Below are 27,598 nucleotides of genomic sequence, written 5' to 3' on the forward strand. Positions count from 1 at the left end.
ATCAGTGATTCATCATTTAAAGGGGAATTACATTTCTAGCATGCATGCAATGACCTTCCTACAGGCTTAAAGCTAATGGTGTGCTATGTTGGTTCAGCATGAGATGCTAAGATGCCATTTTGTGCAGTAGGAAAAGCAACAAAAATCCAAATAAAGGATTCTCCTTAAATTTAAACCCATCCGATTCAGTTCAGTGACTAAAAACAATTGGTAAAACGTATGTTTGGCACAAGCCTTATTCACTGAACTCATGTTGAAGAAAAAATATGTCAAGATATAAAACAATATCAAGTGATAGATAACCTGCTCAAAATTCTCTCAATTCCAGACATTTAATGGCTACACTTAATTACCCTTTTTTTAATTGAAACATTTGCTAACAGTTTCGCCAACAGTTCATTTTCTTGGTTCACTGGGCAAGAGATACTTTATCATTTATTAATATGTTTTCCCTGAATACTAAGTTTTTGCAGAAGCAGCATTCTGGTCTAACTTAGGGCAAATTCGGCAGCATAAAATATCAACAGCATTAGGGCCTTACGCAGGGGCATTACAACCTGTGTTTCTCTATGGTGGGTCTCTCCTGTGTTTAATGCAGGTTGAAATGTCCATATGTAAGGGTCCTTAAATAAATAAATAAATAAATGTGACTTAAAGTGGTTGTTCACCTTTGAGTTAACTTTTAGTATGATGTAGAGAGTGATATTCTGAGACAAGTTGCGATTGGTTTTCATTATTTATTATTTGTGGTTTTCGTGTTATTTCGCTTTTTATTCAACAGCTCTCCAAATTGCTATTCAAGCTATCTGGTTGCTACGATCCGAATTAACCTAGCAACCATGCCTGATTCACATATGAGCAATAAAAACTAACAACAACAATACATTTGTAGATTTACAGAGCATTTGTTTTTGGATGGGGTCAGATGGGGTCAGTGACCCCCATTTGAAAGCTGCCACGAGTAATGAGAAAAAGGCAAATATTTAATAAACTATTAAAAAATAAATCACGAAGACCAGTTGAAAAGTTGCTTAGAATTAGCCATTCTATAACATACTAAAAGTCAACTGAAAGGTGAACCATCCCTTTAGGAGCAGTTGAGCTTGTGTGTCGATCTTGATGCACATGATCTGCAGCCAATTTAACCGTGCAAGTAAAAACTTTGCCAGTAACTGCACACAAATCCAATCTGTTGTTTGCCTAATAGTCAAATCAATGGGGAAACCCTAGAAGCTCTACCAGATTTTCAGGGGGGGAATCACTACACTAATGTTTTGTTTATATTCTGTTTTTGTCCTGAAGTTACTCAATTCAGTATAAACTAAACAGCCTCTTTTTGAATCAAGACTACCTTATGGTTTATTTTGTTAACAGCACATCGGAATTAAATACCAGCACATGGCAGGCAAGGGGATTAACAAAAGCAAGTAAACGTATCCACAGTCTTTAATTGTTATAGTTTATGTAAAATGAATGAGCAGGTTATATAGGAACAATGTACCCCCAATTGTAAAATATATAGCAAATACATCTAGGTTAGGTATCTGCAGAACAGAATACGGTCCACAAAAGGGTTGTAGGAAATTTAAGTAACCATGGGTGAATAATGAACTTGACTAACCAGTGCTTCATTAAAAAGGTCAAGCATTTGTCTATGGAAAAATAGACATTATTAATAAGTAATATGTGTGTCAGCAGTTTTGCCAATGTTTTAATACAGACTAATGTACAAAATGAAGTTGTAGCCCATTCCTCCCATGTCTGTTCTTTGCTTATCTTTATATAGGGAGGGTTATTTACTAAAATCCAAATTTAACTAATTTTTTTTTTTTTAAAAAAAAAAAAACCCAGACCAAACTTTAATACCTGATTTTACCTTATATATTATTAAAAGCTTGATATAATTGGTTTGGGTAAAAACTCAGTAAAATGTAGCGAAACCCTGAATGGTACGATTTTTTCTGAGTTTTTACCCAAATCTCTCAATTTTTTCAGGCTTTTTCATATATTTGCCCCGAAAAGTCTGAAATGGTCAGATTTTTGGGCTAATTCCAGCACAGACCACAGAAACTGCAAAATAAGGGACCTCTGCCATTGACTTATACACAACCTCGGCAGGTATTACAAAAAAAATGAGTTTTGCCCCAAAAAGCCCGAGCAGAGTTTAATAAATAATGCCCTTAATGTCTTCTTCCTCTTATTGGTCTCACAGGATCAAGCTAGTTCATTGTATTTAATTTCTTGGAACATTAGTGTTCTGAAAGATTGCATTCTTTAGCTGTTAAAGGCACCATATCCACACATATTCTTTTTTTTTGGAACATAGAACATGCAGTTACATAAAAGTGATTTAATAAAGCAGAACTAAAAATGCATCAGTTTGGTATGAATATTCTTATATGTTCAAATCCAATGGTTGTACAATGAAAGGTTATAACTTGGCTCTACATACAGGTACATGCCAACATTAATGCCAAGTGGAGTTTACCTATATTATGTTTTGAATAAGCAATAGACCCCTGCACCTGATTAAAGAAGTGGAACCTATAGCCAAGCACATGATCCAGCTTATCTGATTTTTCATTCAAAGGGTCAAATTTAGCTGAATCAGGTTTGGGCTATTTTACGTTCCTTATGGTATGCTACAAAGACTGTGATAATAATGTGAAATAATATACATTTGGTGGTATTTTTCTAATTTTGTGGGTACAGAAATATTTCTCATTTTTGTTCAGCGGTATTTCAAGTTTTTGCATCAAAACTGGTTACTGGTTGCTAGGGTTTGACTGACAAACTGGAAAATGAACAGAAATAATTGAGCAAGATGTAGTAATACAATTGAAGTAGTCTACCTTCTGATTATTAGGGCAAAAACAATCCAAGTGTCATTCTGAAACATAACACTATAGATTCCAATTCTATGCATTGACATACTGTTCAGTGCTTTTGGTAGAGATAATCACATCATAGATTACTGCCGGGAATCAGTTTCCATTTACTTGAATGGGAAATGCAGCAAGTCTTTCTGTGCAGGTGGAGAATGTGCCCTGGCTGCACTTCCAGCACTAATCACTGAGTTTCACACAGAGTTTGCCGTTCAAGAGAACACTGATCCACAGCAGGTGACAATGTTGTGATCACCACCAAGATTAGAGTTGAACTTCCCCTTTATGAATGATTTTGTTTATCGGTCACACGCTGTGTACTGGTTAAAAAAAACATATGTCCCTATAAACAGCTATGACCATATAACTAACACAATGAGCTGGGTTCCAACTGGCACACAGTTATACACCCATATGACTTCAAGACACAACAAACAGCAGGTGGCAGCAGATTATATGTGGGATAGAAGGTATGGGCACAGGAAATCAAGATGCAGAGAGCAACATGTTGATTGGCTTTTGCCCAACCTTTGGCCCTTTAGTTGCTAGTACAACTGACAGATCAACAATAGCTAAATTTCAAGAATAGCTTGGGTCAATGGGCTTTGTAATAACAATTGGGCCCCACAAGGACTGCTTTACCCGGGGCCCTGGTATCACTAAGGATTGCCCTGACTGTGTTCTAGAATATATTCCCTGATAAGGTTAATCAACTGTCACATTCTTTGGAAAGCTGCAAATAAATACTGCTGAAAAAATGTATACAGTAGGAAAGCACAGCCCCTGAATTCCTTAATTTCAGGGTCCCTAGGTGTGCCAAATCAGCTCTATCCCCCAAATAAAATTCGCTCCATAATTTCTATCTAGCAGTGTGTCTTCTCCTGCTGTGATAGATGTGACTCGTAAAATATAGTGAGAGATATGAGCAGTTGAGGCATGCCAGATAAATGTATCCCATTATTCTACCAATCAAGTGAAATGCCTCTTCTCCACATCCTTATTTGAATAATAATACAAGTCTCACAATCTTCCCTTACCGCTATTGTCACGGAGTGGAGCAGTTCCCTGCGGCTGCCTGAGTAGGTAACCTTGACTGTCGCTACCACCAAAGGAAGTCTGTGGCTTTCGGAACTGTTTGGGAACCCCTTCACTACTGAATCATAAACACAGATAAAGAAGTTCCTATGGTATCCTGAGTGGTGAGATGATCATTTAGTGTTAGATATAGGAGCTTGCAATCGCTGCAAAATTAGCATAACAATTATGATCACTGGTAGTCCTAGTCTTTTTTTAGGAATGAGAGCTATGTCTAGATACTATGAAAATCTTTATAAAGTCCAGATTCTGTGTTGTTTGTCCGAAAACATTGGAATATACCCTGCATACAGAATAAAATCTTACATGGCCCACAATGTCTTTCGTATAACCGACGGTATGCAATTAAATATGATAAACAGAATGCAACTGCACACGCTACATATATACAAACCACTATGAGCATTACACATGAATGCACAAGTCTCTGACAAATACAAGTTGTACCCAAAAAAGTACTATTTACAGACTGCACCCGCTCATTCTGTTTCTAGACATTAAAAAGGATTTAAAACCAAAAATTCACTGGGGGATACCGTTATGTTAGGCACCTCCCAGTGAATTCAGTTGCTAGGTTTGCTATAAGGGTAATGCTTCTTTTAAGCAAAAATGCAATGGCCCAGGGAAGTTTCTATCAGGACCCCCCATCTTAACTTGCTTAACCAGTCACCCTTCAGTTACAGTTAGACCTGCACATGTAAATGTAAGTATAGTGTGCATGCAGAAGTCTGGTCTAACCAAGAAACTACTGGCAAATCGGCTACTGAATTTACTGTAGAGTTGTCTGACATATTAATTTTTTTGAGGTATTTCAATAATTAAGCTTTTTGTTAAGTAAGCAGTTCACTAGTTTGGCATTTCTGCAGCTATCCCATTTACCCTAGTAACCAGGCAGTGGTTTGAATGAGAGGCTGGAATATTATTCAAAGAGGGCCTTAATAGAAAGATAAGTAATAAAAGTAACAATATCAATCAATGCAATTGAAAGACATTTTTTTGGGGAGGGGGGACCTTCAGATTTCTTTTTATGACACATAATTTTAATATAATCTGGCTCTCGAAAATGTGTTATAGAACACAGCTGACCAACTACATGTAAAAAGTTGCATAGCACTGGTCCACATGTTTATTTTGTATTTATTAAACTCATTTGGAGAGGCCTTATGCACATCTCTGATGGTACTTTTTTATAACTTCCGTCATTGAATGTTTATTTGTTGCCATCCAATAAATGAGAATGTTTAGAACAGCTCCTGTGTCTTCTGCCTAGCAATCTTTAACTCTAGTCTCTCTGCTTTGAGCCTCCAAAATGTGTGCGTCTACTGCCACTTTGTTGCATGTATGATATTGTACCTTGGATATGTTGCGTTTGGGTAGCCAGCACTAGTGTATGGTTATCAGTCAAACAAAACCCCACTAATAACTAATAGCTCAATCTCTGTCATGGGAGAGACTAGACTATTCACTACAGTGGATAATGGTGATCTGCCAATAATTGTATGTTAAAATCTGGGGTTTAACTAGCTATATTACAGTACATGTACTGGAGCCACTAATGAACCCCTATCTGCTGCCAATAGATATATTAGTGTATGTTGCAGTGTAATGTATGTGCTGCAAACTGTTTTTGATAACCTCAAATAAATGAACGCATTCTTAACGGGAGTCTGTCATGGTTTTTATGGTTTACTTTTTATATCTAAATTACACTTTTTACATTGCAAATACTTCACTCTACTATTTAAAATGTAACTCTTGAACCAACAAATGTATTTTTTAGCTGTGATATTAGTAAGGAGGCCGCCATCTCATTGCATTGTGCCTGATCCTGAGCTTTGTCTCAAAGCTCTATCCTGAAGAGAGCCAGCACTTCAGGATAGAGCTTTGAGACAGCTATTGTTTCTCCTCTTCCCATTGTATTATACCAGTAATCCCCAACCAGTGGCTCGTGAGCAACATGTTGCTCACCAACCACTTGGATGTTTCTTTAAGTGGCCTGAAAGCAGGTGCTTATATTTCCAAATCCAGGCTTGGAGATAATTCTTGGTTGCATAAAAACAAGCCCACATAGTGGATACCAAATAGCAAATCACAGTTAACCATTAACTGGTGCGTTTTGAAAAAACACGTTTCCCACAACAGTATCTCATTATGGTAAATGTATTGCTTTCTTCTTTATGCTGCTTGAAAAGCATAATTGATTATCAAAAGACATTTCGGAGGGCAGGGTACAACTGGCTGAAAGTCAGGCATCGATCAGTTTCTCGGCATTAAATTATTTCCTCTATACAGTGTATAATTCTTTTCAGGTTTTGACACACGCTTAAATAGTTGGAAGTGCCCATTTACATAAAGTTAGGGGTTTCATTGAATAAGGGCTTAAGAGGCTTTCAAAATGTAAAAACTCATTCTGTTTAGTCTGACACGGTGCATTTAGCGTCAGTATGGCTACTGTATTGTCTTTGACAGAATAGCTATTCAAGTCAATGCTTTTTTTTAAGTTGAATCATATTCCTGATTTTCAAAAATAAAATTTGACTGTTTCATATGCAAGAACGATATTTCTAACCTGTCTATTAAATGATCTGCACCAGAGAGGTTATATGCAATACAAACAGCAGAATCAGATTCCTGACACTGGGACAAGTAAAGGACAGGGGCAAATAACGGCACTTGGGACTGTTTCTAAGTGTATCTGCCTGACCTGTATGGCTCTTCAGTTTATTCATGATTAAAGAGTTTACATGTTATGGTGGGGAGTACCATAAAGGGTTAAATCAACATTACTACTGTAAAAGATATTACTCTCCTGGTATACCACGTTACACATGTCAACAATAGCCCCAGCTGTGCAGCTGCCCTGGGCACTTCTACACATCAATGAAGCAAAGCCAGTTCTGGGGGTATAGATTTCATAGTCGTTACTAGTAATTTTCCAAACCCCCGTTCCATAAAGGCAGGAAGTAACAATATGCATTTGACTTTTTCAATGGCTCTTAACCAAAATCCAACAGGAAAATACATTTTAGCCTAAACTTTGTGTAATTAAAAAAAAAAGTGAAATATTTTTCTGCATTTCTGCACGAGTTCCATAATTAAGCAATGCACAGTGACTGCAATTTCCAAGCTCATTTTGTTCTTTACCACCTTCATAAAAGAGGAAGACTTTCTGTGCTATGAAATTTAGCACTGGTGCGTTAATGTCCGGGCGAAGAACTCTTTTCAGATCTACATATACATTTCCCTTCAGACCAAGATAAATTAATGCAAGACTCTTTTAAAAGCTGCTCGCAGCTAATGTTTGTTTTTCTTGCACTCCCCATAACAACATGAAATACGAAGAAGCCACTGAAATATAGAGGACTGCCTGGTGAGGCTTGGAGTAGCACATCTAATGTATGTACCACCCGTTAGGAACCAACTTATCATGTAGTAAATAATTATGGTATGCTGCATTGCTCTTGTAAGCAACTTCATGGCTAATCAATTCAGTTTATAACTGTGGCAGTAATGAGATACCTTGGAGCCTGTGGTTTCAGGATTGTACGATTCATCCATGCTATAAAGTTTTATTAAATCCAGTCCTTGTTTTACTATCCGTACAAGAGTAGCATGCCCATTTCTCTGGTATGAAACACAGCAGTGTCTCGCCATAAAGATGTGGGACTTACCAGTTATTTTTCTGGAGTCAGAACACCATATGGCTCAGCTGCCATACTACCTGGACACTACCCTCATAGTTTGTGGACACAGAGGGTCCAGATAGCTAGGGGCTGGGAACGGGGCAGCCTATTTATATTGTTTAAGATAGCTTATGAATCTCTCCAGGAGTAATCGAAGCCAAAGTTTTGCTTAAACTGGTCATTCTGCTCTTCAGCTTTCATGTACTTCTTTGAGATGCTGGACATACCTAGCCTGATATTGCCTCTAACCAAGTAATTAAGTCCTCTAGACTGCATTGGCCATGGATTGGACCTCTTCTGATATGTGTGCACAGAGGCCATAAACTGGAACAGCACATATTCTGCCTACTAACTGGGTTGCAAAATCAAAACATCTTAAACTTTAAATCCAGTTTTATCTCCCTTACGGGTCCCAAACACGAAAAGATCCGCTTGTATGGCGTGATCTCTACCCGATATGCCCACCTTGAGGCAGGCGATATTGGTTAATCCCTAGGGCCCAACGATCAGATCTCAATGCTGGTAATACAGGTGGTCGGACCGAGGGCCACATCGAACTGATACGGTCCTCAATCTGAATGTTAAGGCTGCCCAATTGACATCTGGTTGATTTTCGGCCAGAGATTGATCATGAAATCCTGTCAGAAGGCCCCATACACTGGGCAATAAGCTGCTAACTTTGTCTGTCGACAACTCAGCCCGTGTATGACCACCTTTACACAAAGTCATTTATACTGCACATTCTGTGCAGTGAATTTTTGGTGTTTTCCACCACACAGGAATGCATGACTTGACAGAGCCCATTCTTCCCTATGCTGCCTGTACTCACAGGACTGCGCATTACTGGTGATACAGGTGGACGTTGCATGGTGCTTCTAATGTAGGTTCTGCAGTTCATTGCAGTGCTATGAGAATGGCTGTAATAGAAAAATACAATGTTAACTCATCAAAACACCACTGCACAGGAACGCAAGAGTAAACCACGTTTAAAGGTTTTCCCTTGCAAAACACATTTAGATTCTTTCTTGAATGTATTAAACACTGATGGCATTTACTTTTAAATTAAACTGATCATGCATGCAAGTGCATAATGCCTCCTTGGATGTTTTTTTTCTTGTTTTTTTCTACATAACAAAAATGTACATTGCTGCCCTCTTAAAGAATGGCCCACTGATTTCAATTACAGAGAAGAACAGATTTATTAATGATCTCCGACAGTCTTTTCTGACCTTTTTACTCCCTCTGGACCAGCCCATCTGGTTATCAATAGTTAAGTTGATTAAAGCCCCTGCTGATCAGGTCAGAAACAGTAATTAAACAGCTAATTACAACCAGTGATGTACATTTACCATTGTGTTGAAAAGGTTTTTTTTCTTTAACATAAAGAAAGCATTCGTAAAAATGTCTGCATAAATGCTTTTGTCTTTTTTTCCACCACTAAGGGGATTATTAAAATCCACTTTTATTTACAAAGCCCCAAAATATTCTGCAGGATGGCTGAGATTATCCTCTTATTATTAGAAATAATCACTTTCAAATGCAAAATTGCTTGTGGGTAATAAATGCAAAGGATATTATGGAATCATGACAATACAGGCTAGACTTACTCAAATAGAAAAACAAAAATAAATTATTTTTTTTGCCACCTTTTATGCTCCAGTAAATCCTACTGCCTCAAAATAGACAAATGAATTGCTTGAAGATTAGACATAAGGGGATTTTTGCAAAAAATAAGTGAAAAATGTAGCCCAAATTCTCGTTGGAGTTCTGCAGGTATCCAACAAATTGTTTATCTTCAGCAGTAAATTGAAGCAGACCTACATTAGAAGTAAAACATATCTGGCTATATATCTATGTAGAGTATTATTGTTCATCTTTTCTAAATAGTCTTGAAAGTTTTGTCAGCTCTAAGCGCAAACTCTTTCCTTGAAAGCTTTGAGATTCCCTGGTACAAAGAGAGATATCAAATTCTGAAATGAGTAGTTCTGCTCTGCATGACAAAGAATGTCACACTTGGATGTATAAAATATAATGCCATTTCCCCTGTCTGCATTTTGGAGTAATGCATGCAAGCAATCAATATTTCAAAACTAAGAAAACAACACATACAGTATTTCTTCTAGACTTTGCGGATAGTAGAAAGACAGAGCGGAATTTCCTCTCTTAGATTCAGTTACAAGTTAATGAACATGTTTTTGGCCATGATGGGTTTAAAAGATCAAACAATGCCCTTTAATATAATCCCTGATTGTCAAGTAAGACCAATTATACTTTTTTTCTTTTTCAGGTTCCCTGCCCCATAGCCCTGAATGGCTTAGAGCTGTGTTTGTTAGACCCACTCCTTGAAGGTTTCCCGCAAGGCATCTTTTCTTTTCTCTCTCCATGTGATCAGGCTTTGCAAAGCCAGCCAGAACATTATTGACACAATGGCTGAAGCTTCTCTACTCTAAGACTAGGAGATATATATATATATATATATATATATATATATATATATATATATATATATATATATATATATATATATATATATATATATATATATATATATATATATATATATATATATATACTTATGTGATGAATGTCATAGTGTTTATTGAAAGTTGTGTTTTCAAATAAAGGTTACAGCGTTCCTGGATGTTAGAATACCAGTTATTTCACCCAATATTCCTTGTTAGCTGAGGGTTGGAAAACGCTGAAAGAGTAATTAAAAAAATAAAAAAGGCATTAAACAATATATTTGAGGATTAGTAGGTCATAATATACATGATAAAATTATACATTTTATGCTCTTTGAAATCTAGTTACTTAAATATAAAAAAAAAATCAAGAAACTGATTCATCTATTCCATGTTGTAGTGGCTTAATAATTTCTGAATGGAACAGTGAAATGGTTAATTAAGGACTCAAATGTAAGTGTGAATCAGAATCTATGGGTCTTGGCATCACAAAAGAGGTTAGTACAGCGATAATCTCTATCAAACTGAGGTCATAAGTGCAATCATGCATGAATAGAAACCCTCCTACATGCTGGGATAGAACAAATCTTCTTATTGTGCACTGTAATTCTATGGAAAGCTGTATGGGCTACACTTAAAATGTTCCTGCTTGTGTCTCCTGTCTCTCGGCAGGGCTGCTGTCTGTATTACCTGGCCCGTAAAAGCTTCTGAACAGGTCTACATATCAGCTTTCTGTGAAGTACTCTTACAACATGGAGAGGCCTGCAGAGAAACAGAAAAGAGGTGTTTTTACTACAGAGGAGGAAACTGAAGTGAAAGTGACCATGGAAACAACCCTATATAACCTGCTGGGTCAGAGGATATGAAAAGTAATAAGTATAGAAACAGAAAGAGAACAAATAGGAAGATTGTCAGGCTGGAATGATGGAGCGAGACCTCTAATGCTCCAGGACTCCTCAAGAGACTCTCAGCCTATTGTCTGCTCTTTCTCGGGTTAATATAAATAGAAATGGCCTTTTTTTATATGTATAAAACACAATTACAAAAAGAATGGCAGAAGAAAAAGGAAAGTAAAAAAAAAAGTCTTGGCCTTGTCAATTAAACCATAACAGTATAAAACTATTGTAGTTGATATGTTCATTTTCTATTAACATTCAGGATTTTTCCACATTACCAACTGCATATTAATGAAGGTTAATGATTGGCACAGTGGAGTTTAGAATGATTAACAATACCTGCTGGGTTTCAATTATAATAGTGTTGATGATGTCGAATAGCTAAGGTACAGGTATAGGATCTGTTTTTCTGGAAACACGATTTCCAGAAAGGTTCAAATTACAGTTGAGACCATCTTCCATACAGTCCATTTTAACCAAATGATTTGATTTTTTCATATACTGGCCTTCCTATATTTTATCTTTCTTCCCTATTAACTTTCATTGGCATAAGCTTAGTTTTTACAGGCCAGGTCAATAAAATATGGGCCAGGTATCAACCCAATACTACTGTGAAACAAGTGGCGATTGAGGAGGATGCAGGGGTTGACAAGGGTGGGCTGCAAGCTAGATTTTACTCCAGACCCATGTTCCACAGAACAAAATCAATGTGTTATGACTGATACTTTTTTAAATGCCCACTAGTAACTAATACTTTGTACAATATATACGACTCAATCCAAAGTGTTCCCCAGCTGGTAAACTTATGAGCACCCTCTCAAGTAGCAGCCCTACTCCATGTACGGATTACATCGAAGGCCCTCATTTCCCTTCTTTTTCTACCATCTGGTAGTTTGTCCAGTAACAGGGTCAGTGGCAGAATCAGGACTGGGGGTAGGGCCAGATTTACATAGTGGGCACTCCTAGGCCCACTGCCGTTCGTCGCCCTTGTCCCCACCCCATTATTCGTGCAAATTTTCATCATCTGCACTGGAGAAATGGGGAAATTTAAAAAATGATTGTATCTACTGCTCATTGCCAGTGTTTTTGAGTAAATGTGGGTGTGGTTGGGCAGCATGCCGCCCCCCTAAAATCCTGCCGCCCTAGGCCCGGGCCTAGGTGGCCTTTCCACAAATCCGGGCCTGACTGAGGGAGCTAGTTGCAAGTACTGCAAGTGTCAAATTTGTAATTTACAGGTCCCTGCTACAACAATGTTGACAGACAACATGTGTCATATTATAGCTGACCTACCTACCCTTATCTTCTTTACTGAACATGACTTATTATTTTCAGACTCCAATTTAAAAGTCATAGTTAAATCATAGTTTCTCTTTAAGAAAGGAGAGAAGACTGGGAAAAGTCAGCTTTTAAAGAAAAAGACAAAAGGATGCTGAGAGTGGCTGTCTGGAAAGCTGGCATCTCCCACATAACAGGGCAGGATTAGGGTTCTTCATTTAGACCAGCAGCGAAGGTGGCAGGACAAGAATGAATTCTGGCAGCTCGGGCAACAAAAGCGACAAGGCGAAGCCTCATCTTCCCAGAGATGAATGTTTTTGTCTAGCTTTCCTTGCTGCAGAGATATAAATCAGCGCATTTATCCAGTGGCGCTGCTTCGGAGGGAACAAACCATCTCATGGAGTATGTACTTGTGTAAAGGGGAAGCAGGTTAAATGCAAATATCCATTTATGCATGGCAGACTTACAGGCACAATCAATCCTTGTTGTGGGCACTTCAGAGAGTTATAAGGGCTGAAATAGGGAACCTAAAGGTCTTTTACTGATGCAAAATAAGGTGTCTCAGGATATCTCAGGCTGTTAGGAGTTTGTAGTACAACAGATAAAGGGACATAGCTTGGAAGTCCCTGATGCATACTGGATCAGTATCTTATGCAGTCTGGACTTTTTAAGAGAAAATGGGCTTCATCCATTTATACACATATATTTGTTGTTTCACAACTGAAAATAAAAATGACATGTAGCGGCCAGGGTCAGAGGACCAACTGTACACCTAGGTGGGTTTTTTTTTCTGCAGTTTTCTAGTCTGACATACAAAACTGATCTGTTGCTAATGTCAGTATGATACTAACCAATCCACACTTAGTTCTGTAGCGAGATCCATTAAGTATGCCACGCTCCCTTTGGTCAGGCAGGACAGTTCTAATTAAGTGAATATTCCTCTTGACCAATCAGGTTGCAGCAAAGGAGTGCATGGCAGAGGTTAATGACAGATCAATGCACAGCTGAGGCAGGTGAGCTACAGGGTTGCCAGGTTGGCTGTTTTCCAGCCAATTTGGGCTCCTTTTTGGGCCTTTGGCTGGTTTGTACTTGTACTTTGTACTTTGGAAAGTGCCAAATTTGCCCTAATTTGCCGAGCCCGTCTCCCAATGCATGCTGGGTAATGTAGCCAAGTTTACTGTAAGACTACAATAACCAGCAGCATGACTTGTGTAGAAGTTGGGAGCTACCAGTTTTTGGGCTCTGTACCCCAGTCTCCCATCCCTCTTAATCATTCTCACATTTTCCAGTGACTTTCCTCAATTTCAGACAATTTTCGGGCAAAAATCTTCTGGCCACCAAAATGTCCGACCTGTTTTATCAATGTTTATTGAAATTGTATGTGTATTAGGGCTTGATGGGGTCCGTTATAACTCCTGGACCCCACTTTATAGTTATGTCGGCTGGAAAGTGCTAGTGTTCTTCCGCCTGGCTCTCAACTTCCTCAGCTTGGTCTGTGAATATTAAGCAGCTGTAATTATTATTGGCAGCAGCAGCAACAGTGCCAGTATATGTGAGCCATGGTATCATGAATAGTGAAGGCAACAGATGCAACTTGCTAAACTTCTACCCGTTTGCTAATTTGCGATATATAAGTGAGAACGTGGGACACGCATCTCTGGAAGGTCACACAAATCAGGGTGAAATTGTCTCCCGCAGTCTTGAGCAGTAGCACTTACCTCTTACACACACGCTTGCTTCTATCTCGGCTCTTTCGTGTGACTGCGGTACTCTGCTGCCTCCTCTGGTCACAGCCGCTCTCACCTGTCACTGTGCTAATGGACGTCTCCTGCTTTTCTGCAGAGCCTGGGCCTATACAAAAGTTCAATGATTATACGTGCAAAGAAGCTATACTTTCATCCACGGACAAATGATCCATACATAGCAACATCCTTAGTGCATTTCCTTGTCTGTTGTTTTAAAAGAAGATGCAGAATCATAGATTTCTGTAGTATGTGACTAAAAATCACCAGGCTACAAAGTAAAACTAATTTTAGAGCCAAATAAACTACATACAGTTGGTTTTCTGTTCGACTTGGAGCCCCCTAGCATTCACAATGTTATCATTACATACCTCAGGGTCAGAGCAAAATGCAGACAAAATGTATTGAGATTTTATTTTGCTTATTTGCTTATCACATAGCCAGTTTACCAGTTGTGCTGGCTGACCCCCTCTGGCGTGCCCGTTAGACCCCCGGAGATGAGAATGTGATGTCACTTCCCACATTATAAAAATTATTATATACAATAAAACCCACCAACAGCCACCTGTAGGCGAGAGGCCTGAGGAACACTTATATTACCTTTTGTGCAGTGTTTGGGGGACGGGGCCAGCACTGTCTCTGTCATGCTTAGGGGCAACAGTGTGTTATGATATGTTTGGGGGCCTCAGTGTGCCCAAAATGGGACAGATTCGCCCGTCACCAGGGGCTTAACTACAGAGGGGGGCCCAGGAGGTATAGGGTCCCTATAAGGCCCTAATAAATATACAATTTCAATAAATATTGGTAAAACTGGTCAGCCTCGCAGATTTTTTCCCCAAAATTTCTGAAATTGAGGAAAGTCACTGGAAAATGCAAGAATGCTTAATAATGACGCAAGACTGGGGTACAGAGCCCAAAATCTGGTAACTTCCGACTTCTGCACAAGTCAGTCCCATTGCATGTTGGTTATTGTAGTCTTACATTAAACTTACATTAAACTTGACAGTACCCAACACGCATTAAGAGATGCAGACTTGGCACATTAGGGCAAGAAAACCTTTGACTGATTTCCAAAGTACAAACTATCCAAAGGACCAAAAAGTAACCCAAATCTGTAAATTGGCTAGTTTGTACTTTCAAACCCCTCCTGGGCTTTAAATTAGTAGCCAAATTTGGCTGGAAAACCGCCAACTGGCAACCCTGGTCTGTCATATAATGCTGGAGCATCTAGTGCTCTTTACTCCTGATGCCACCACAGAAAAGGGGAGGGTGACTTTATAGTGTGGCTACAGGGGCAGAACTACAGAGGAAGCAAAACCTGGCCCAGGAGTGTAGGGGCCCAGTTAAGCCCTAATTAATGATCAATTTCAAAATATCTTGGTAGAATTTCTCAGTTTATAAATGTGGGCCCTTAACTGAATTTGCTGTGGAGCCCAGTAACATTTAGTTATGCCACTGGACCCTCCCTCCATTTTTCAGATGTTGGATGTTATGCACTATCTCTTCCAGAAAGTGGAAAATGGTGTTGCAGTTCCATAGTGAATATGTGCCAAACAGGTCTAGAATGGGAATCATAATAGGAAAAGGCATTTCAAGTACACAGAGGCCCAACCAGCCCAATAAATAATGTCTCTAACACATTACAGCAGCCTATTTGGCATTTGCCAGAATCCACAGATTGCCATTCTGGACCTGGTTCCAATTCTCCCTGGTGTGTCTCTGCCCCTTCAGAAAGATGAAGATTCCAGTAACCCAGTAATGAATTACTAATTATTCATTTAAAAGGCTAAAAACCCAAACCCTAAATGATGTTAGTTATCATGTGCTTCTGTTAATTTCCCTTCTGATTTGTGCAGAGTTGTGATGTCCAAGGGATCAAAGACCTATGGACTTTCAGATGAAATGGAGCAAGAATCACATGACCAGGAAATAAACAAAGCATGCAGTGAAAATAATCATTTATAGCAAATGCGGTACACAGGGTATATAGCATTGAATGCTGTATAAAGTGCACATTGGAAAGTGTCATTTATTGCTTAGAATGTCCTTGTGGACATCAGTATGTAGAGAAAACAAACAGGCAGTTAAGGGAGTGAATAAATGAACAGTTTGTAAGGAATATTAAAGCTGAAGTAGTGAGTCATAGTGCGTCTAAGCATTTTAAAGAACAGCATAAGAAGAACAATCAAGGATTAGCTTTTGGCGCCCCTATTAGAAAATGGTATTCCTTCTCCTTTAAATAAAAAAGCAACTTTTATGGTTAATACTGGGCCTGTAGATAAAGGCCAATGTGGGTGAAAACAAACAAACTGGATAAGGTGAGTATCTTAGTATATTATCCTGTGCCCAGAATAAGGAAAATACATTTTAGGGTCAAGCTCTTTGTTTTAAAGCCACCCAAAGAAATAACTCCAAATCCCCTTCTTTTGTGTAAAATGGAGAAGGAAAGGTGAAATCATGGGGGTAAGTGGAGTAGTTAGTCAACTCCAGTGATTACAGTTTATTGCCTGTTCATACGATGTGATGACTGGGGAAGATTGGGGTGGAGAATGAGAACTCCCACTCATCACCACATGTGGGAATGACGGCACTTGCTCAGCTGCTCTTTGTGTTGCGGTTTCCCTGAACTAAGAGTAGGCAGGCAGAAAAGGTACATGACCAGCACCCCCCCCCCAATGGTTGTGCCGTAAGCATGTGCCATTTCTGCTTACCCCTTGTTCATCACTAATGTGAATGCCCTGACTGAAAAGTATGCCTGGGGAAGAGGAAGAAAATTGTGATACGGGCATAGTACCTCAGGTTGGTGTGGTTATTGAAGAAGAATCACCAGCCTGTGAAAACAGGAAAGTGACTGTGAGCACTTTGGGGGTGCCTTATGACTTAGTACCCATCCCCCCCCCGTGCTCTTACCTTTCCTTGTACTGTAATCAAGTATGATCAACTTTATGTGTACATAACAAATGAATCGAATCGACTTTCCTTCATCTTTCTGCAATCCATGATCACTGCAATTGGCAGTTGGTGAAGCTGTCATTGTCTGTGCATTGTCCCTAAACCTTGTTTAAGCATCAGAAAGTAGGACATGACGCATGCACCCAAGCGCAGACTATGTCAGATAACAGATATTAAGGAGGTAAGTGGAAAGTGAATGTAGAAAGAGAAGCCTAGCATGGGAAGTGATATCTATGTCAGTGGCAGGGAAACCAATATATGATTGACAGCTGAGATGGTATGGATGTTTAAAAAAAACAACAACAATTTAATGTTTGAAAGGGGCTTTTATTATACAGCTTTTTATGTCTAGGTGAGCGGTCTCCTTTAATAAAGCTGTAGCATCCTTCCCTCCAGTCTGAATACACTTGGCAGCACTTTATATTTCCCTTAAGCCATGCTATACATTGTACCAGTACTCCCTTGTTAACACACTGACTACCTGTGCTAAATTGTTGGCATCAGAAAGCTTGTATGGAAACAAAGGTTGTGCATCAGTGAGAAATGAGAAATACAGATTACGTGTGCCACATTGTTAGAGTAAATGTGCTTTGCAGGGAAACAGACCATTGAGGAGATATAGATCAGGGAAGCAAATTCCATAAAAATGCATTAGTGTCACATAGAATTTATTTGCTCCTGTCACTTTCATTATTTGCACAGCACAGCGCCACCTTCTGTTCCCAAATGTTACCAACAAGCCAGACCAGAGGGCTTACGTGGTGAAAGCAAAGGGCTCAGATAAAGAATGATATAGCTATTATACATTCACAACTGGATGTTTATTGTTTTCGATGAGCTTTATTTTGATGGGCATATTTTAATTTAAAAAAAGGTATATGTTGGCATAGTCCCAACATTAAGACATACGACACTAAAGACACCAGAAAATCAGAGCACTGCCACATTTTATAGACTCATGGGGGTCAACAATCAATGAAGCCTGATAGAAGCATGTGTCCCCTTAGTATGTAGCATTTCTTTACTAACATAAGTGCATATTTTCTCTAGTGCAGTAACTCAGAGCAACCAATGAATACTTGTTTCTTGAGCAATTCTACTTGGGTAAAAATATAATCCAATTTACTGGCAGCATTGTACAACCCATCCACTGCATAGATTAAGGAGGTTGTTTATGATGCCTAAGATAGCTCGAATGGTTTGCGTTTTTGAGCACAAACCACCGAAAAAACACCAGAAAATCATGAAGGCTATAATATCTTCAAATGGTTAAAAGGATCTCTGCCATTGACTTCTACATGACCTTGACACGTTTTAGCTGGAGTATTTTAGTATTTATGCTTTTTGCAGATTTGGGGCATAATAAATCTCGAAAAATTTAAATTTTGGGGGGTTTTTTTATCCCGAAAAATTTGAGTTTTTACTAAAACTATCCTCGAAAACTTGAATTTTATGGGAAAAACACAACTCGACCTTTGATAAACAAACCCCTAAATCTCGCAGGAATACACCACCAAATAGGCTTAGAGTACATATATAGCATAAATGTGCACAAATACTGAATTGATAGCACCTACAGTTATTTATAGTGCAACAGTGCCTCATACAGGGCTCAGTGTGCAGTCACACATTTTCATATACAACTTGTTTTTATAGTGCAGACATTTTCCACACATCTTTACATCAGTCCTGACCCCAATGGAGCTTCCCACAAACTATGGTCAGTTTTATCAGGAGCCAGTTAACCTGCCTGTATGTCTTTGGAGAGAGGGAGGAAACTGTAGTACAGGTATGGGATCAGTCATGCAGAAAGCTCAGAATTACAGATATGGAGTCTATGGGAGACTGCCTTTTATCCAAAGTTTTTAAACAGATTTCCTTTTTCTCTGTAATAATAAAACAGTAGCTTGTATGTGATCCAAACTCAGCTATAATTAATCCTTATTGGATGCAAAGCCAGCCTATTGGGTTTATTTCATTTTTACATTATTTTCTAGTAGACAAGGTATGAAGATCCAAATTACAGAAAGATCAACTTATCAAAAAAAAAACAGGTCCGAAGCATTCTGGATAACAGGTCCCATACCTGTACTACAGTAGAACTGCTCATCTTTTATTAATTCATTAGCATTTGCTAGTCAATGTTGCCATCTAGTGGCATTGATGTGATTCTGCTGAAAGCAGTTGGAGGTTTCCTCTCCAATGTCTTCATTTGTGCAACTCATTAATGTAAGCTGACAACCTCTAAAGAGCAAAGTTGATTATTCCTGAACAGTGAACATGCGCCATCTGTTTCGTCCCTGCGCTTGTCCACCTAGTCCCTACCTATCCTGTGTGAGTGCTGCCCAAGAGACCACAGATCATTAGCACAAGGTTTGAGGAATTTATTTTTCATGAAGACTGCATTTAATAACATTTCAATGTAGATACCAAATTTACATAATCATCCTTCTAAAACCTGGACGGATGGCATTGTGCATTTTCACATAAAGTCATTACAGATCGGCATGACTGGGACATCTGCGAGACCTGGAAACATTCACTATTTTGAGGGAGACAAGTGTTAAAATAACAGAGCAGCTTCTGCTGACCACCCACCAATTCCCCCCAGGATGTAAATTCCACCTCTGAGTGCTCCACGCAGTCACTTTTATAGTAGGACCCACAGTGCACACAATAGGACAGTTAACACGGAACATATCTGCAGTTCGGTACCAGTTTTTCCATAAACAGTAAATGCAAATAGGTTACTTGTGCTCATTTTTATTGTAATGTATGGTGCCTGCTTAGACGATGGCAGCCATCTTTGGCCTGTTGCATACACACTCACCTAGTCAGTCTCAGATCACTTATTTTCAGTTGAGCTTTACAGAGTTCATGACTTGGTCCACTGAACCTTACCAATAGAACATAAATCCTAATTTCTTTTATTATATAAACATTTATGAGACAGTTTTACTTAGTTGGTGTTACTTGTCCGTTATCAAATGGATTCAAGTGAGATCAAAAGGGATAACATTTCCAAAAGAAAATCAAATGGAAGAAAAACAGACAGTTGTTAGAAGCAGGCCTGGATTTGTGGAAAGTCCCGGGCCTAGGGAAGCAGAATTTTAGGGGGGTGGCGTGCCACCCAACCACACCCACATTGGTTTTGAAGCACTGAGGTTCCGCAGGAGATACAATAGTAAATTCCCTGTACACCAATCCCCAATAGTCTAATCCCGATGCTGAAAATTTGTTTACACAAAGGAAATGGAGGGGACAGGGGCAATGAATGGCAGTGGGCCTAGGGGCTCCTGCTATGTAAATCCGGCCCTGGTTAGGACAACCTCCCTTTAAGCCCCACCCAAAGTATAAGTTAAGCACTCAGTGTGCAATAGCCATCATTATGCTGTGATATCTATACACTACTGTGATTACTTCCCAGCTAACTCCAGAGCCTGATTGGTTACATAAGAAATGTGTGACCATTTGGTTAAAAAGCCAGTAGGTACAGATTGAAGTAATGAATAGCTCTGATGGGTCTCAAAACTTTCATCCTCCCGGCTTTGTAAGAAAGCAAGGAACGCTATTCTAAGAAATAAATCATGGCACCCTGAATTTATCACCTACTGATAAATACAATCTCGACCAATACTTGGACAAAGCAATAAGGTTTCAAGCTGAATAATTTATTAAAACATATGGGGAAACCATTGCATATTTCAGCTAAGAGAAACAAGATGGCTGAAACATTCCATATTGCAGGGAGTTCCTCCTTTCTATGTTCATTGGTATTAGCTGAATGTGCAACAGGAAGAAAGGAACCCAAGCTGGGGTTTTAACTTAAAAATGACTGCAACTAGGCTGCCACAGCCTAGCCATATGAATAGGGAAGCCATTTGTAATTCTGAGTTGCAGATTCCATCTTGTCACAATGCCTGCTTTGGTATTAAAAGAGCTTTTTGATGGATAAAGAGGCCTACCATGTTCCCTATAGATTAAAGCGCTGGTGCATGACCCTTGGTCTTTCTTGAGAAGATGGCAGCAATTCAAGTATTCAACTACTGCTATGACCTTAACTGGCACTGCCAACAAAACACAGCAAGGGGGAATAAAACAAACAAATAAAAATAAGTAGCATTAACAATAAAACTCACATAGGCAGCTCTGGAGACTAAACAGGTTAATACAAAATCAAAAATCTACAATGCCTCCAGTGTCAGACAATATTGGGAGGTTTTTTTTGGCTGACAGCCTGAACCCCACAGAGCACCAAAGGACAGGGATGATTCAGACATTTAAAGCCCCTTCCACATATAAAGCCTGGAGCCTCTCCAATAAAAGGAGGGCTGGCATGGCCGTTAAGAGTCTTTACATTTTTACAATATAGATATTTATATAATTATATATAAATATAAATCACAGTCACACCGCCTTCTGACATCGCACATGCACGTATATACACAAGGCTTCCAGTGCCAGCCCCTCCAGGTCCACGGAGGGAAGGAAGCTCGGGCTGGATTTGTAGATTGTGGCACAAACAACATCTTGTCCCCTGTTATGTGTAAAACCCATAGTTAGACAGAATTAGCCAGACCACTCCAGCCAACTGGTTCTCCACAAAATACTATCAAGGAACGTTATCCTCCAGAAGTTCATGCTTTAATGTCTGTGTGATGTTTAAGGGCAGTGCAAAAAAAAAAAAAAGGCAGGCTCCAGTGTTAAGAGAGTTCCGGCTTCGTGGTAAGGACGGCAATGGGTCACCAGTTCGCTTTCACAGCTCTGATGTCGCTAACTAAATTCTGAGCCAAACAAATGCCAAAAATCTGAAAGAGAAAAAAAAGATCAATCAGAGTTCGGATGGACAAACTTACCACTGCCGCACAATAATACAAAATGGAAATGCCATGGACAGAATGGAGGCCACAAATACATTTCACATAAAATATTCCAGATGAGTATATCATACGCATTAAAGAGATTACAGTACCGTGGGTCGCCTTACTCATATTTAGGATGTGCCTTAAAGTGATACTGACACTAAAAAACTACTTTTTAAAATATGAATGTACATTAAAAGTTACCTATAGGTCATGTTAATATTTTTTTTGATGAGAGGTTTGTTTTTGTAAGTAATTGTTAGTTTCTAATGTTTCTAAATCTGACTGTTTTGCCAACCTTAGCCTGTCAGTTAAAGTTTCTCCTGCTGCACAAATATGGCAGCCCCTCTCATACAGGGGCATGGGGCATCAGACAGGTAATGTAAAAGCATTTTGCAAATACTTTATGGCAAAGTTATAAGTAGCTTTCAAAAGCAATATTATGATAGATGTAAAAAAAGAGTTTAATTTCTGGTGTCAGAATCTCAAGGTTTTTTTTTTTTTTATACATCTGTCACATTCAGTGAAGGTTTTTTTTTTTACAAACAATTTTTAGATGCTTCGGATTCTTTCAAGCATTCAAATGGGGGTCACTGACCCCATTTAAACACAAATGCACTGTAAAACTACTTGTCTTTCTATTCAGGCCTCTCCTATTCATATTCCAGTCTCTTATTCAAATTCAATGCATGATTGCTAGGGTAATTTGGAGCCTAGCCACCAGATGAAATTGCAAACTGGAGAGCTGCTGAATAAAAAGCTAAATAACTCAAAAACCACAAACTGTAAAAAATGAAAACCAACTGCAAATTGTCTCAGAATATAACAAGTGAACAACCCCATTAATAGTAAAGGATTCATAAAACTGGCTGTTCATAACTGCATATATGTATGTAGTATTTGGAATGGTATGATCCTGAATGGCAAAAGGTAAATCCATCTCCATGTGCATAGTGTCAGGCATTAACCACATTAGTAACAAATATGCAACAAATACAAACTATGGATAATATGGAAGCAGGGAAGTAGGAATTCTTTATATGACATTGTTATCATGTGGTAACACTGCAGTTAAAATTTGTGTCAAACGAGTGATCAGTAATGTATTTACTGATGTTTATTTTGCCTTACTGAATAAAATGTGGTTGTAGAAAGCAAAAAGCATGCACTTAAACTTATTGAAATGTTACTATAAAAAAAATACAACATACATACTTTAAAACTGAGGTATTGCAATACATTTTGAAACATTTTATATACAGTGCATACAACAGAACTAAAGGCACTTTAAATACCTTCATTTGGAGTTGTTTATGTCAGGCTTAAAAGCAGGAATATCAGCCTCCATATGCTAGAAACTATTTATAAATATGGATTGAAAGCATTATTTCAGTGATTATTAGTGCAAGCTCTCATTAGCAATTTGATTATTGGCAGACTCAGTCTGTAAGACAGACCAGACAGGTACTGCATAGGTGTGGCAGGCCAGTCTAAAAGGGGTATAGTCAACTTATGCAAAAAGTATCTCTTCTGTATTTCATTACATGAGGCTGAACACATACCTTAAAGGAGAAGGAAAGGTCCAAGCCAGTTTATTGCCAACAGATTAGCCACAATAGTGCAAGTTAGAACACTATTTTTATTCTGCAGAATGCTTTACCATACCAGAGTAAACGGCTCTAGACACTGTCTCTGTTTGTTTAGGATAGAAGCTGCCATTTAAGCTTGGTGTGACATCACTTCCTGCCTGAGTCTCTCCCTGCTCACATACAGCTCTGAGCTCAGATTACAGCAGGGATGGGAGGAGGGGGGGGGGGAGGAGAGGAGCAAACTGAGCATGCTCAAGCCCTGCCCTGGAGGTTTATGCTGAAAACAGGAAGTCTGATACAGAAGCCCATGTGTACACAATAGAAGGAAAGAAATGCAGTGTTTCTTTTGACAGAGGACTCAGAGCAGCATTACTTTGAGGGTTTACTGGTGTATTTATATAGACCTTTCTGATAAAGCTTACTTACTTTTAACCTTTACTTCTCCTTTAATTGTGCCTTCCATTTAGTTGCTGGATGGAATGCAAAATGTCCCATGCATTTGGTTGAATTACTGGTTATGCCCCACCCCTCAATTAATTTAATTTAGGGATTGCTTGTACATGCATTGCTTTTTTCAGTCCATAGAGAAAACTGTGTTGAGCAAAGCAGTAAGAGAAGTTCAGTTAGGAGATAACGTCTCTAAAAACACAATTATTTGGGGCACACCTTCAAGGCAGACAGAATGTTGGCTCCACTGCGCTCAGTCTGCATATTTTTTTTTTCTGGCTGAGAGAAGCAGATCCTTCTCCATGCCCCATCTCTGCTGATTTAAATTAGATCAGCTTGCATGCAGGCACACGCAGTGGAAGCCAACCTCCGTTTTACATGCCTGTATGCAAGGGGAAGCAGTTCAACCAAATGTAGCTGGGACATGGGGCGGATCCGCTTCTCTCAACCTGAAGCTGAAATGTCAAGTTTGGTCATTTGTGAGTTATAGGCACCATGTCTGAACTTAACTGTGAGTGAGTGCAAAAGTTCTTAGTGGCCAGTCATTTCATTTACACCAATACCTCAGATCCTTCCAGGAGGCATCTGTATCCCTTCTAGTACAATTCCATTGCATTATTCTATATAAAGTCATTGCACTTCATATTATTCTATAGAAAGTGGCATGGCCTTTATATAATATTTACTTTACCCTTAAGCATTCAGTTGTGTTTAGGATACAACAGAATAATGTAATGTAAGTCATGTAGGATGAAAAAGCCTCACCTGTAATAAAGCAATTGCAACAAACACTCCAGCCACTACAATTAGGTTATCTTGCAGCCACTTCTCAAACTGGCCCACACATCCCTTGGTATAGATGTAGCTTTGCTGCTCCAGTTCCTGGAGTGAAAAAATGGAAAGTGAGAATGATTTAAGAAGAGCAGATGGTGCAACGTAATCACTCAGGGGCGTAAATACAGAGGAGGCAGACCCTGCGACTGCAGGGGGACCCAGGAAGTATAGGGGGCCCCATGAGGCTCTAATTCATATACAGTTAAAATAAATATTGGTAAAACAGGACAACCTCTGGATATGTTGGGGGCCCTAAAATGAATTTGCTGTGGGGCCTAGTAACATCTATTTACACCACTGTACTCACTCATGTATTTGTCTGACAAATATTAGGACCTTGATAATGTTCTTGCTATCTACATAAAAGAGAAGCGTCAGGTAGGCAGTAAGGACAGTATGAAGGCTGTGCCTCCTGCCGCTTCGTACCATTTGCTTCTGAATGGTGTGCAAGGAATGGTGCTACGTGCCTCCTCACATCTACCTCTCTTTGATAGAGTCGTGTTTAATACAGGCAGCGCTCAGTGCTGCATTCTGCAGGTCTCAGCAGTCCAAAATGGAGCACATAGGCCTGCGGCTATTTGTACATTACCCCAAACTGTGGGCAAAGCACAAACAAGAGCCTATTGGGGCATTATAAATGACCCCTCTGGTCTTTGGGAAAGACACGAGAAACCTCAGATAACTGATGTCTTTTCTGAGCAGTGCAACATTAGAACAGTTCATTTTCTTTTTTGACATGCCCGGTGACCGTAACAGCAACCTGTATTTGGGTTGATGCCACAATGTTGCCTATATATTTTCCATATGGAGTGTAACATGTTAATCTGCCATATTACTTAACAGAAAAGATTAAAAAAAAACAGCTATGTCAAGGGCATTTAATACCTACCAGCTTCAACCGCACATCATATCCACACTGTGTGTTGGGAACATCTTCCTGTGAGGAGGAAAAAGAAAAGGAAATAAAAATTACTTTTGGGCAGGGCTCTCTTTACCTTTTGTATAAGTTATTGGTTGTATTTTTGTATATTATATCTTTAATTTCTCAGAGCCGTTCTTATTAACTTAAACGGAGTATTGCTGGCTGACACAGTGTTCCAGGGCTGGGTGGGAAATAGTGCCTTCCTCTCCATTTGTCCACATGACTGCAGCTGTAACCCTGCCTTTTCACCTCTCTCTCGTTCCACTGGCTCCCAACATTTCATGGCACAATGTTGGTCCTAACGATCTCATGGCACTGCCACTGTGTAACCAACTAAAGGGAGATGTGACAACATCAGAGATAAATGTTATGGCCCAAGAAGAGACTTGCCACTATCTGCGGGTGTCAAATATGCCAAGTATACCTCTCCCTTCTCAAACATTTTCAGGAATTATGCTGGATTGCTGCAAGAAAATGTTTTATATGCTGTGATCTGAATGTTAGTGAAGGGAGATGTATTTGTCAGAGATTTGTCGCCCATGGGTAGTGCAGATTCCCCAACTAATCTGTCAATGTCCCTAAGGCAAAAAACTGCTCTCACTGAACGGCTCTTCCTCCTTCCACATAGGCAGCACAATGTTGTCAGATGATATAAAAAGGTACATATATACTCCTGCATTGCTCTATGTACACAAGCAACCTCGGGCTCAGATATACATTTTAAAAAAGTGCAAATTTCTGCTCACTTTCTCTTTTGTTGTTCTCTGCCCTATCTACAACCATTTCTTTTACAGCACTATGGAATATGTTATCACTTTATAAATACAAATTGTTATTATTAATAATAATCATGTGACGTTCATACTGTAGAAACCCATCTGAAGACAAACTACTTGACCAATGAATACTATGGTGCCCAATTTATCAAAAGTCGACTTTTAATTTTTTTTTTCACAATTCAAGAAAAAATTTGGTCCAATAGGAGTCAATGGGAATTGTCTCTAGCAGCTTTAATTATATATTTATTTTCCAAGTTCATGAAAACATTCAAGGTTTTTAGTCTCATTGAAAATGAATGGAACAAGGTTGTTCTCGGTGCTGTGCGACTTTTTTTCAGAGAAAAAACAGACGCAGGAATATTCTCTATCGGTTTTTCTTCAACTCGTGTTCAAAGAAAAAAAAGTCACACAAGTTTTGTTGCAGTTTTTTGTTTTGCCACACAAATTTTCCCTCATTCTCAAAAACTAGTAAATAGGCCTCCACACTGTGGTATGTTTTCACTAGCTGCCAGTTTGGAAGCCCCTGAGCTGCCTTGATGGCTGCTTTTTTTGATGTTTGCTGATGTAGCAACTATGGATATTTAAGGATATTCATGGCATATTACAGTGCTTCATGAAACTTTGACTGACCTACAAAGACTAATGCAATGAGAAACTACAGGTGCTACAAACCTAAATAGGCCTGTTGGTTGAGATCAAGACCCACCCCTCTACATGCACAAGCATACAGATCAGCCAACATGCAGGAAGTAATCACAAGTGACTTTGTTTTATGGGAGACAGAGTATAGTCTATGGCAGGGGTGTCCAGAACGTCGATCTCGGTCTACCAGTAGATCCTGGCAATGTTCCTGGTAGACCACGATCTGCCAGTAGTGCTAATGGCATTTTGTGGGCGTGATGACTTGCGAGTCCCATCCCTCCTGCATTAGCTCCTTGGGCTTTGTCACTAAGACTGTAGCAGCCAATGGAAAAGAAAGATGGCTGAGGAGTGAGCGGGGTCTCAAGATCTTGACACACACGGACGTAACCACGTGAGCTGTGAGGTATCAGCACAGGCGCAGATTGGAAGTGACATCTTGCGAAAAGAGCAGAATAAAAGTTAGAGACCCCTAACCTGCCTCTTCCTAACCCCACTATTTCCAAATGGAGATCTCTTTGCCTGTCTCTTTCCCT

General features: G+C 39.2%; 1 protein-coding gene across 3 annotated transcripts in view; it reads right to left on the minus strand.

The window, feature by feature from the left end:
- Positions 1-19,359: 19,359 nt before the first annotated feature.
- The window catches only part of tspan17.L (tetraspanin 17 L homeolog), a 41,514-nt gene continuing 33,275 nt past the window's right edge, over positions 19,360-27,598 (minus strand). For 2 of the 3 annotated variants that reach the window (XM_018252248.2, XM_018252247.2), the window contains 3 exons: positions 25,612-25,659; positions 24,654-24,770; positions 19,360-21,798 (listed from right to left, as the gene is read on the minus strand). In XM_018252248.2, the coding sequence (XP_018107737.1) occupies positions 21,733-21,798; positions 24,654-24,770; positions 25,612-25,659 (231 nt within the window). In that variant the 3' untranslated portion in view covers positions 19,360-21,732. Of the gene's footprint in view, positions 21,799-24,653; positions 24,771-25,611; positions 25,660-27,095; positions 27,501-27,598 lie in introns of those variants that run through there. The other variant, XR_005966277.1, reaches the window with a different exon arrangement.

The sequence above is a fragment of the Xenopus laevis genome, chromosome 3L, assembly GCF_017654675.1.
Source record: "Xenopus laevis strain J_2021 chromosome 3L, Xenopus_laevis_v10.1, whole genome shotgun sequence".
In the NCBI taxonomy this organism is placed as follows: domain Eukaryota; kingdom Metazoa; phylum Chordata; class Amphibia; order Anura; family Pipidae; genus Xenopus; species Xenopus laevis.